Source organism: Mus caroli, chromosome 8 (assembly GCF_900094665.2).
Source record: "Mus caroli chromosome 8, CAROLI_EIJ_v1.1, whole genome shotgun sequence".
Lineage (NCBI taxonomy): Eukaryota > Metazoa > Chordata > Mammalia > Rodentia > Muridae > Mus > Mus caroli.
The window spans coordinates 62307439-62319845 of NC_034577.1; the positions used below are offsets into that span (position 1 = coordinate 62307439).

The 12407-nt window shown below is 51.5% G+C and overlaps 1 protein-coding gene across 1 annotated transcript in view; it reads right to left on the minus strand.

The window, feature by feature from the left end:
- Ncan (neurocan) overlaps positions 1-12407 on the minus strand; it is a 26352-nt gene that overhangs the window by 6562 nt on the left and 7383 nt on the right. The window contains exons 4-11 of the mRNA XM_021170711.2: positions 11294-11468; positions 11069-11196; positions 10471-10764; positions 8514-9110; positions 6018-7226; positions 2512-2628; positions 890-1003; positions 371-529 (exon numbers count right to left, since the gene is read on the minus strand). Of these exons, the coding sequence (XP_021026370.1) occupies positions 371-529; positions 890-1003; positions 2512-2628; positions 6018-7226; positions 8514-9110; positions 10471-10764; positions 11069-11196; positions 11294-11468 (2793 nt within the window). The remainder of the gene's footprint in view (positions 1-370; positions 530-889; positions 1004-2511; positions 2629-6017; positions 7227-8513; positions 9111-10470; positions 10765-11068; positions 11197-11293; positions 11469-12407) is intronic.

Here is a 12407-nt window from a genome sequence, read left to right on the forward strand (position 1 = left end):
GGATTTCTGAGTTCGAGGCCAGCCTGGTCTACAGAGTGAGTTCCAGGACAGCCAGGGCTATACAGAGAAACCCTGTCTCGAAAAACCAAAAAATATAATAATAATAATAATAATAATTAATTAATAAATACCAAGGGCTAATACAATGGAATGCAAACGATGCATGGGTCAGGTCACGTATTATCCACTTCAACAGTCAAGCTTGATGACCATCCACTTGATGGTCAAGCCCCTTGGCCTCCATGAGTGTCACTTCCTGGTGACACGCTCGCCTTACCTGTCAGTCACAGCCCTGATGAAGAACTGGGAAGATAACATGTGCATTGGTCAAAGGACAAGTGCCAACCCCAGCCCACTACCCCGTCCTTACTGTTAATGAACTTGTGCTCTTCTGGCGAATGGACGCTTGTCAGGTGACCAGCTCGGCGCCTGCAATCTCTCTCTGCATCCTCCCAGGCCCGGCGATGGGCAAAGTACCGGTAGCAGTGTCCCTGGAATTTGTGCCAGCCACGGTCGCAGCCTTCTGTGTCTGGGAGGCAGCACAAGATTATGAGGGGACTGGTTACCACAGCACACATGACACCCAGACAGACATGTGGCCACGACACCCATACACATAAAATAAATTAATTAATTTAAAAATCTTAAATAAAATAGGGCCAGCAAGATAGCTCAGGAGGTAAGGGTGATTGCCACCAAGTCTGAGGAGCTGACTAGACATGGTGAAATGAAAGAGTTGAGCCCTGAATGTTTCCCAACCTCCACACGCCTGCCATGGTGTGTGAATGCTCCCCACCCCCACCTGCTATGTGCCCGTAATTTAAGTATATAAAATAAAAACTCAGCCAGACTCAGGCAAGACTTGAATGTGTGTTAGGCGGAGACTCACCCTTCTCACACAGGCTGCCCCCATAGCTGGGGAGGCAGAGGCAGATGAAACCATTCACCTCGTCGATGCAGGTGCCCCCATTCTCGCAAGGGCTGCATAAGCAGTCATCAATGTCTGGGAGGCATGCAATGGGTAGAGGTCAGAGGTCAGCCTCTACTCATTTCCCAACCCACAGGGTCAAGGTCTTTCTCACCATCCCCTGGATACCCACAGAGATTGCTCTGCAGCTGTGACACTGGTGAACATGAGTGGAGTGACAGCAAGTGCCATGGGGTAGAAGAGCGGGACTCAGGCACTCGGGGTACAGCAGCCCAAAAGTCGTTACTCACAAGGGCCCCACTGGCAGTATTTGTAAACAGAACCAGACGCTTTGCCCCCTAAAACAATCCCCCGGTATGAGTGTATGTGTATGTGTGATTGTGTATGAGTGTGTATGTGAGTGTGTGAATGTGTATGTATGAGTGTGTGTATGTATAAGTGTATGTGAATGTGTATGAGTATGTATATGGGATTGAGTGTGTGTATGTGTATGAGTGTGTATGTGAGTGTGTATATGCATGTGTATGTGTGTGCATGTGTATGAGTGTGTGTATGTATAAGTGTATGTGAGTGTGTATAAGTGTGTGTGTATGTGAGTGTGTGTATGTGATTGAGTGTGAGTGTGTATATGTATGTATGAGTGTGTGTGAGTGTGTGTATGCATATGTGTATGTGTGTGTGTGTGAGTGTGTTAAGTGTGTGAGTATGTATGTGTGTGAGTGTATGTGTGACTGTGTGTGTATGAGTGTGTGTGTGTGTATCCACATGATGCATCTGTGGGAGGCCAAAAGTCAATCTTAGGTGTTGTTACACAGCTGTCACTCATTTGGATTTTTAAAATACAATATTTTTAAAAGATATTTATTTATATTGTGTGAGTTTATTTGTTTTGGAGAAAGGATCTCTTTATATGTAGCACTGGCTGACTTGGAACATGCTATGTTGACCAGGCTGGCCTCAAACTCATAGAGATCCACAAGCCTCTGCCTCCTGAGCACTGGGGCTTAAGGCATGTGCTGCCATGCCTTGCCCTCATTTCTATTGGCAGCTATGACTCTATAACTCCCAGCATGGTTGTGAAATCAAGCAAAGGATGAACAGTGATCAAGAAACTACACCATAGGGGCTGGAGAGATGGTACAGAGGTTAAGATCCAGAGAACCCAGGTTTAATTCCCAGCAGACATAGTTGGCTATGTTTGGTTGCATATATGTTTGTGGCACCATCTGTGTGCATTGCCTGCAGAGGCTAGAAGGCATTGGCTCTCACGCAACTGGAATTAGCTGAGCCCAAATTCGATGTATTTATTTTTATTCTATGCCATTTCTATTTAATGTAATCTCATATTTAGCAATGTGAGTGGTACCCACACGGCTGTGCACCTGGATGAGGGTAGTTTCCCCATAGCCCTTTGCTTGCTGGAGAGCATCCATCCCTTTCCTTGTCCTCCTCACAACCCCTAATATTCATGGTAGGAAATGGCTCTCCTGAGCAGCTCAGCTATCTAGTTTGAACTCAGATCATTTCAGTTGTGTCATCTAGACTCCCAGGGACAGAACAGTGCTCTGAGATGGGACACTCACCAATTTCACAATTCTCCCCAGCATAGCCCTGGTCACAACTACAGCCATACATGGTGCCGTTGGTGTGGCAGGTGCCCCCATGCAGGCAGGGGTTGTTCTCGCAGGGATCTGTGGGGTCTGTGGGATGGACAGGCAGTGTGAGCACGGACTGGACACCATGCCATCTTTCATAGAATCCAGAACTCAGTCCTTGTCTGTGGAGTCCCCTCCCATGCCTCCCCAACGAATGGGTCATATGCTTTGTCACCACTCTATCTGTGGGACGTCCTGCTCAGGGCAAACTCCTCTCCCAGGCCATACTAGATTGGTTCACCCAGGGACCAGAAGACAAGTGTAAAAGTTAATTCTCTCTGTCACCATGTGGGTCTTGTGGCTTGAACCCACACCCTCAGGCTTAGCAGCAAGCACCTTTATTCACTGAGTGCTCTCACCAGCCCTGCCCAGTCTCTTCTTGTACTTGATGCCTTCTGTCTCCATCTTGCCTGAGAGTAGTGACACTCCATATGGCAGCCATTCACCCTATTCATGCTTAAATTAATTAGAACAAGATGATGGATACAGTCCTATGAGCCAGGTCAGTTTGACCACTCAGCGAGTGCTGCTGTAGAATATCAGCTTTCAAGGCATGCAATCATTACTAACTGAACAGTTGGGGGTACCTGGCTGTCCTGCAGTGGCTGATATCGGTCTCCAGGGCAGTGACACTGAGAGACAGGGGGCTCTGGTATGGGTGATGTGCTTGCTGAAGCCCCAGCCCTGTGTTAGCATGTCTGGGACAGAGGATGATGTGCAACACTTGACAGCCACCAGGTGTCCCCACCACGACACCTGCCCACAGCTGGCGCTGACTCAGCTGACTTGGTATATTTTCGACTTTATTAGCATTTGTGCTGTGGGTGTTTCGATACCCTTCCCACCACAGCCACCTTCTGTCTCCCACAGTCAGGGTCACCCCCACCCCCAGACTTCTGACTGCAGATCCTCCAATTAACTTTCAGGGACAGCACAAGCTGCTGTCAGATGCACTCGGCATCTTTAAAGCCCGAGACATAGGCTCCTCTTCCTTCCCTCTCTCTTCCTTTCTTCCTCTTTTCATTTCCTCCTTCCTGCCTCCCTCTTTCCCGATTCCCTCCTTTCTGCACTCTCATGTGGTAATCCACACAGTCCTTGAACGCACTCCTTAGCTGAGACAACTTTGAATCTGGCCCTCTGCCGTTACCACCCCACCCCCATGCTGGGGTGCCAGGCACGCGCCAAGCCCGACTCACACACTCTAGTTTTTGTTTGTTTTTGGTTCTACATCCAGTTCCAGCCACAACTGCATGAACATATTAAGTGCTCAGATCTCCCCTTGCCTCAGTTTCCCCACAAATAATCAAGAATCATATAAGGACTTGTCCCATGAGATGTAGTTAAGCCAAGCTGGCTGGTCATGAGGTTGGCAAGATCTCTAGGCCAGCCTGGGCTACAGAGTGACGCTCTGTCTCCGAAAAAGAGGGAAAGCTTCGGAGATAGCTCAGACCTCAGAACAAGCCCTTGCCCCCACTTCAAAATAGTTGGTTATAGCCAGGTATGATGGATGGCACTTTTTTTTTTTTAATCCAGGCACTCTGGAGGCACAGGCACATGGATTTCTGTGTGAATCAGAAGCCAGCTTGATTGAGCTACATAGCAAGTTCCAGCCTAGCCAGGACTACATAGTGAGATCCTATCTCAAAGGTGGGGTGGGGGCAGGAATGAAAAATTCAGCAGTTAAGAACATTGTTTAGCAGGGTGGTGGTGGTGCACACCTTTAATCCCAGCACTTGGGAGGCAGAGACAGGCAGATTTCTGAGTCCGAGGCCAGCCTGGTCTACAAAGTGAGTTCCAGGATAGCCGGGGCTATACAGAGAAACCCTGACTAAAAAAAAAAAAAAAAGAACATTGTTTAGAGGTGTGATTCCCAGCATCCACGTGGCAGTTCACAACCACTAGTCCATCTGTAGCTCTGGTTCTAAGGAAGCTCCATGGGCACCAGGCACACATGCAGTGCACATACCCGCAGGCAAAACCCTCATAAGTGTGTGCTTCTAGTCCTAGCTCTGGGGAGTAGAGACAGAGTTCCCGGGGGCTGACTGAGAGAGACTGTCTCCAAAACACAAGATGGAGAGCTGGCAGGATGGGTGAGCAGATGAAGGTGCTGATGCCAAGCCTGACGACCCAAACTTGCTTCTTGGAGCCCACACAGTGGAAGGAGAAAACCCTGCCCCCAAAGGCACTGCCTGATCTTCACAAGAGTGTTACAGCAGGCACATACACATGTGCATGCACACACACACATCAAATAAAGGTGGCCAATGCCTGAAGATAGGCCCCCACAGACTGTACATGCATGTGTTCATATGTGTACCAACACATATGCACACATACCTGCATGTACATAAAAAATGAATGAGTTTTATAAAACAAGCCAGGTGTGGTGGTCTGAATGAGAATGACCCACGGGTTCATATATTTGAATGTTAGTCACAAGGGCTGTGGAGCCCTTTGAACAAAATAGAAAGGTTACAAGACATGGCCTTGTTGGAGGTAGTGTGTCCCTGAAGGTAGGCTTTGGGGTTTTAAAAAGCCCATGCCAGGCCTAGTTCTCTTCTCTCTGCATCCGCACCAGGATGTAGCTCTCAACTCTAGCTCCAGGACCATGCGTGCTGCCATGGTGACAATGGACTAAACTTTATTCTGAAACTGTAAGCCAGCCCCAATTCCATGCTTTAGGAGCTGTCTTGGTCATGGCATCTCTTCACAGAAATAGACTGGGGATGATGGCAAACACATATTATTTCACCATTCAGAAGACTGAGGCAGGAGGATTGCCACCACCTTAAGGCCAACCTGGGTTACAGATGGGTTACAGTATTGTTGGTCACTGAGTCAGCTCTTGCCTCCCACTGTCTCCATGGCTCCTGTCCCTGCCGTATCCATGACTGGGTCAATCCAGCTGTGGTTCCTGTCTGTCCTAGATACCACTCTTCTTTCCCTGCCTGGGATGCAACCCGATCCAGCTGTCTTCTCGAGACATGAAAATCATTTAAGGTCAGTCCCCTGCATCACACTGCCCTGTACCTTTCAAAGTAATATGAACATTTGAAAACAGCTTTCCAAATCCAACCCCGACCTCATGGGGCCATGCTTTCATCAATGACCACATGCTTTAGATGTTAAACGTTCCCACTGTTCGCCAGGCAAAGTGCTGTATGCCACAGGTGGATCTCTGTGAGCTGGAGGCCACCATGGTCTACAGAGTGAGTTCCAGAACAGCCAGGGCTACACAGAGAAACCTTGTCCAAGCAATAACAGCACAACACAGCACAGAAAGGTTTGACGTCACCTGCTTCCTGACCTCTGACCTCCAGCATCACTGTTAGAAAATTCTTGCCCTCCCAGGACATTTCCTCTGCTCCAGGAACCCCTAGCCTCCAGTCCCCAGGTCCCACCACACTAGGACAGATGGAGAATCCAGAACTTACCTTCCTGCCCGCTGGCCACCTCTTCCCAGAAGCCCTCCACGCTTGGACTCTCAGCCACAACATTCAGGTCGGATTCATCCAAGCCCAAGGATATAGGTATCAGAGTGCTGGGTATGTCCCACAGTCCTGTGGGTTCCCCTGAGGAAACTGAGGCCACTTCATCCATGGGGGCCACCAGGGATGACCAGGGGTGTGAAGGCAGACTGTTGAGAGGCTCCAATAACTCCTGGGCCACCATCTGGCCCATAGCCTCTGGGTGGCCTTCGGAGCTTGTAGAGGTCAGTGTGGGCATGACCTGGGCCCCAGCCATGGTCACAGCTATGTGGGTGCTAGAAATGGAACTTCTGGATTCAGACCCCCAAGTGGCATCAGCAGTGCTGGGGACCACCTCCCTAGTGGCCTCCATAGGGCCCTCGGTGGCACCTCCCTCCAAAGCCACTGTAGGTTCCATGCTCATGGCAACCCCATGGGCTTCCATGGGTGTGGACTGGGAGCCAGGGTCTAGTCCTTGGCCAGGCTGTGGTAGCCAGGTGGCCAGCACCTTCTCCACAGTGGCCTTTCCGCCTGATGTGGGACTCCCTGGTAAGTCCAAGACCCCAGACTCAGTCCCTAGGATGCCAGCATCAGAAGGGACAGGATTCAATGTCACATTACTAGAGTCCAAAGAAGCCCATGGGCCAGAGATGGGGTGCTTTGTAGCCTGCATGGAGCTGGTCCCCTCGATTTCTATAGAATTTGCATCAGGGGATCTGTGGCTGGCTTCGACTGGGGCAGCCATGGTGGTCTGAAATGGGGTTTCGAGGTCTTCCGCTCCAAGGCTGACAGGCCTGACAGCTTGTTCTTCTGGGACCCAGGAGGGAAGTGGAGAAGCTGGGGACAGTGGGATTGGGGTCATATTGGGGACAAGTGTAGAGCGTGGCAGAAGCCACAGTTTGGGGGCTCGAAGCATGGCTACAATGGGGAAGTCAGGGGAACCATCAGCAGAGGACGCCTGGAGGGAAACAGCACTTAGGGCTTCTGAGGGCCCGGGAGAGGGAGCAGGGGGCTCTGAGGGCAGCCAGGGCAGGTGGGGGACGGCTGACTTCACACTGGGTGCCTCGGCTGCCCCTGGCTTCGGGCTAGGAGTACTGTCGGTGCTTGGGACACTGGATGAGATCAACGATGGGGACCACATCAGGGACTCTGGGAGACTCCTGCTGCCAAGAGAGCCTGTGACATCAAAATGAGCTACAGTTAGTTAGCAGGGCCAGGTGGAACACACCTACGATCCTCACATCTGGGAGGCTGAGAGAGAAGAATAAACATTTAAGGCCAGTCTGTACTTCATAGAGATACAGGCTCCAAAAACGGATTTAGCTAGGTGAGCAAGCCAGTCACACATGCAGTTAGGAGGAGACAGGAGGACCTAGAGTCATCCTTGGATACTAAGAATTTAGAGGGCAGCCTGGGCTACATAAGACATCTTAACACCCTCCTCCAGCAAACATAAAAGCCAAGTGTGACAGCACACACCTGTCACTGTAGCACTTGGGAGACTGAAGCAGGAGGATTGCTATAAGTTCTAGACCAGTCTCAGGTAGGTGGACTCTGTATCAAATCATAAAGCTCAGGGGCTGGGATGATGGGTCAGGGTAAAGTGTTTGCTATAGAAACATAAAGATCTGAGTTCGAATCCCCAGCACTCTCATAAACGCTGGGCGCAGCAGACTGGGGCTTTAACTCCAGTTCAGGAGAAAGGGGAGGGAGGAAAGAGGAATAAAGAAGAGAGGAGGCTTCCCAGTGAAGAATGAGTGCCAGACTTAGAGAGACCTTGTCTCAAAAACCAGGATGGAGGGCCATAAAGGAAGAGACACTTGAAGTCAATCTCTGGTCTCTGAGAGCTTGTGTGCATGCACACACGCACATACAATCACACATACAGTTACACTCAGTCACATGCATTCACACACATATACAATCACACACACAGTTACACTCAGACACACACACTCACACAAACACAGGCACACACACAGTTACACTCAGTAACATGCATTCACATACACACTCACACACACACAGTTACACCCAGTCACACACACTCACACAGGCACACACACTCACTCACATGCATTCACACACCCACACACTCACACACACACAGAGGAACACACACACACAGTTACACTCAGTCACACACAGTCACACACATGCATACTCAGTCACTTGCATTCACACATACACATTCACACAGTTACACTCAGTCACACACACACACACACAGGCACACACACTCAGTTACATGCATTCACACACCCACACACTCACACACACATAGGCGCACACACATTGCACTCAGTCACATGGATTCACACACCCAGGCACACACTCACACACACAGGTACACACTCATGCACACACAATAAAGTAGGGACATGGAGGCAGGACTATGGGTGAGGTCAGGAGTTGCTAGATCGGTCTATGGTTGAGGTCACCCTTTCTCCTCAGGTCACTCACCTGCTCCTGGCTCATCCACTTCGTTGGTCAGAATGGCCCAAGGACTGTGGCTCTGGTCACTCTCCAAAGCCTCTGTAGCTGCAGAAGGCCCCATGTGGTTGGCAGTAACTCCCAGGGTGGGAGGCTGGGCACTGGGCTCTGCTGCCTCAGGCAGCTGGTCTTCTGGGCCCTGCTGCTGGAAGTGTCGACCATTCAACCCTTTAAAGCGGCCCCTCCTCATTGTGGGGGTGGGCGCTACCTGTGTGCCCAAGGGTGTTGTTGCTTCCATATCTACTCCCATGTCACTGGGGCTGGAGACACCCATGGAGCTTGGGGCACCTGTAAGGAGCCACTTTTCCGAAGAGGGCCATGAAGCCAGCGTGGGACCCCCTGGGGTAGAGCCAAGGGTCTCCTCAGGTGCTTGTGTCCAAGTCAAGTCTGGGGCTTCGCCTTCTCCACTGGACATGAGAGGTTCCTGGAAGTCAGGTGCTATCACCTCCTGTTCCCCCAAGCTGGGCTTTAGTTCTCGGCCTGGAGGCCCCTCTGCTGACACAATCTCCCCCTCATCTCCAGATGAGGGGATCTCAGAATCTCCATGGTGTGCTGTATGGTGATGAGCTATAGAAAAGGCAGAAGAGGTGTGGGCCCATGCATGCTGGGAAATTCCTGCATAATGTCTATGCAAATTCTAGCCTGCTGCATCTGGGCACCTGTCTGTCTTTCTGGGTGGTTTCTGAGCTTCCCCAGCCTGAGAGGAGGAGGTGTGCCATTCCTGCTGCACCAGAATGTGCAGGTCAAGGTCAGGGTCAGCTAGTTACATGAGCATCAGGGCAGCTTGGTTCACTGGCGGAGCTCTTGCTACATCTCTACTGGGCTGGGCGTACGGTGTGGGGACAGGTAGACAGGGAGACAGGGAGACAGACAGGCCCCACCCAGGGCAGAGCCCACAGGGGAGAATGCAACCTTCACCAGGGTAATCTAACTTCTGTCTGTCTGCAACCCAAGCTAACCTGGAACTCAATGTGTAGCCCAGGCTTGCTTCGAACCCTCAGAGATTCTCCCAGCTCAGCCTTCCAAATGTTGGGTACACATCGAAGGAAAGACCCATCTCAGGGGGTGAATTCTCTCCTAGACAGTGTGGCAAGTCACATGGTTTCCACCCAGCTTAGGAATGATCTATTGTTTTGTTTATGGCTTTTCACGACAGAACCTCCTGTAGCACAGGCTGGCTTTGAGCTCTGTGGTCCAGAATGACCTTAACACTTCTGATTTCTTTCGCCTCCTCCTCCCAGGCGCTCAGCCCACACCTGGCTTTATTTGGTGATTGGCATGGGACTCGGGCCTTCGCGCTTGCTAGTGAGACCCTGTCTCGAGCAAAACATAAATAAGTAAATAAATGCTGGTAGGGCTGTGGCCTTTGCTTGCCTGTGTCTAGAAGCATGGCCGCCATGCTCATCAATGGTCCCCGTGGGGCTTACGGGTTTAAGGCATAAGATGTGGCCCCCCACAAGGATCTTGGTGAGGGACGTGATTCGGAGAGGACCTACTGGCAGGGCATGTGGTCTTCAAATGCTCCTAACTCCAGGGAACCCAATAGTGGGATGTGGTTTGTTCCGCCCAATGCAGATTATGGGATGTGGTCTGGAAGGAGAAACGCCCATGGAGGCGTGGCTCTCATCATACACTTTCAGGGGTCGTGTGACGTGAGGCATAGCCATAACCAAGCTTTCCTGCTGGGGCTGTGATCGCAAGGGAAAACACACACACACACACACACACACACACACACACACACACACACACGCACAACGAGTAGCTACAGAGGTTAAACCGTGTGTAGTCAGGCAAGGACCACTCCTAGAGTCACGGCTTAGACAGACACCCTGGGCTGTTGACCTGTTTGGATGACGCACACCCACGAAGAGTGGCCAAGACGACGGCTCTGGGGCGTGATCTGCAGGGACACTTCCTAACGCACCTCGGAAGCAGTAGGCGTCGAAGCGTGCTCCTGGCGCAGGAAAGCCGGTGCGGTTGGCGAAGCGGTACACAGTGCGCACACCTGGGGCGGGGCCCCCGCAACGCCGGCGCGGAGTCTGGATGGGGTAGCGCACGCTGCCGTCTGCCAACCAGCCCGGGTCGCACTGGTCCAGGCCCTCGTGCCAGGCCAGGTGCAACTGCCCCACCGAGGCCAGCGCTGCACCCTGCCGCTGACACTGTGCCCGCGCGCCCGCCAGGGTCAGTCGGCGGGCCGGGCCCACGTAAAAGACTTCACCTGGGAGAGGGGAAAAGTGGAGGTCAGAAGGGTGCGAGAAGGAGGGGCGCGCGGACCTGTGGATAGGAAGTTCAGGAGACGGGTGGCCCAAGTCCTGGCTCCAACTTTGGAGCTCTCTGGGGAGACTTAGCAGAACTTGAGGGCTGGAAGAACACCTGACACTCAAGGAGAGGTGGTCAGATCCCACGTGCAGCTTTGGAGGGCACAAAGAATTCGGAGAGATTCATGGGAAATACGGGACCTGGGATAGTACCTTACACTCACGGACAGGTGGCGACAGGGTCCCAGACCCGCCTTGCCTTACCCCCTAGCTCGCGGGCAAAGCAGTAGACATCGTAGAGTTCCTGCGGGTCCCGTCTCCCATAGCTCCGAACACCGGGGAGACTGCTGCGGTCACCATAGCAACCAGGACGCGACTGAGTGATCGGGTACCTAACAGTATGAGGGGAGTGGCTATCGCCGTGTGTTCTTGGAGCCTCTTTCTCCAGGAGCAACCCCCCAGTTCCATGTCTCCCGCGCACCCTCTCACCGAACCGTGCGGTCTGAGAGCCAACCCGCGTCGCAGTTGTCAAAGCCATCTTCAAAGGCAGCCTGCAGGTGCCGTGGGGCAGCGATGGTAGCAGAGCTCAGGCGACAAGCCTCCTGGGCCTCAGCGAAGGTCAGCGCATAGCGGTCCCGGGCCGCCCGATAATGGAACACGACGCCTGTGGGGTAACAGCCACGAGGCCGGAGAGGGGTTTTGTGGAATCTTAGGGAAAGGACCTTCTTGGAGCACATTTCCTAAAGACAGAGTCTCATATGGTGTGGTGGTGTATTTCTTTAATCCTAACACTAGCCGGGCAGTGGTGGCGCATGGCTTTAATCCCAGCATTTGGGAGGCGGAGGCAGACGAATTTCTGAGTTCGAGGCCAGCCTGGACTACAGAGTGAGTTTCTGGCCAGCCAGGGTTACACAGAACAAAGATTTCTGAAAACAAAAACAACAATGAAACACACACAAAGAAAGAAAAAAAATGTCTCATGTACCCTAGGCTGGCTTCCAACTCCAACTCTCTCCAGCCCTGACTTACTGCATTTTAAATTTTGTGTACCTGTGTACACATTTAGTGAAGAATGACTGTGAACTCATTCCTTCTGCCTTCACAGCCCTTATCTCATGTCTGGTTTTGGTTGGTTGGTTGATCTTTTCAGTCAGGCTTTCTCTGTGTAGCCCTGGCTGTCCTAGAACTTGCTCTATAGACCTGTAGCCTCTGATGCACAGAGATCCACCTGCCTCTGGGATTAAAGTGCCACCACTGCCAGGCTGTGTTGCTGTTTTTGAGACAGGGTCTCAATATGTAGCCCAGGCTGGCCCCACACTCACACAGCTCCATCTGCTGCTGCTTCCTGAGTTCATCACCCATAGCCCCTGCTCCACCCAGCTTGGTTTTTACTGTTGGGAAAACAGAAACTGCAGTGGAATTTAGCAGAATATCTGGGAAGACACACTCTGACACAGTGTCTCCTGAAGGAATGTGTTAACTGACATTTTAAAGATAGGCTCACTTTAGCCTTTTAAAGAGATTTGTACTCTTAAAATAAGATTTGTCGTCCCCCCCCCAACAACCCCGCCCCGGTTTCTTTTTTTTTTTTTTTTTTTTTTTT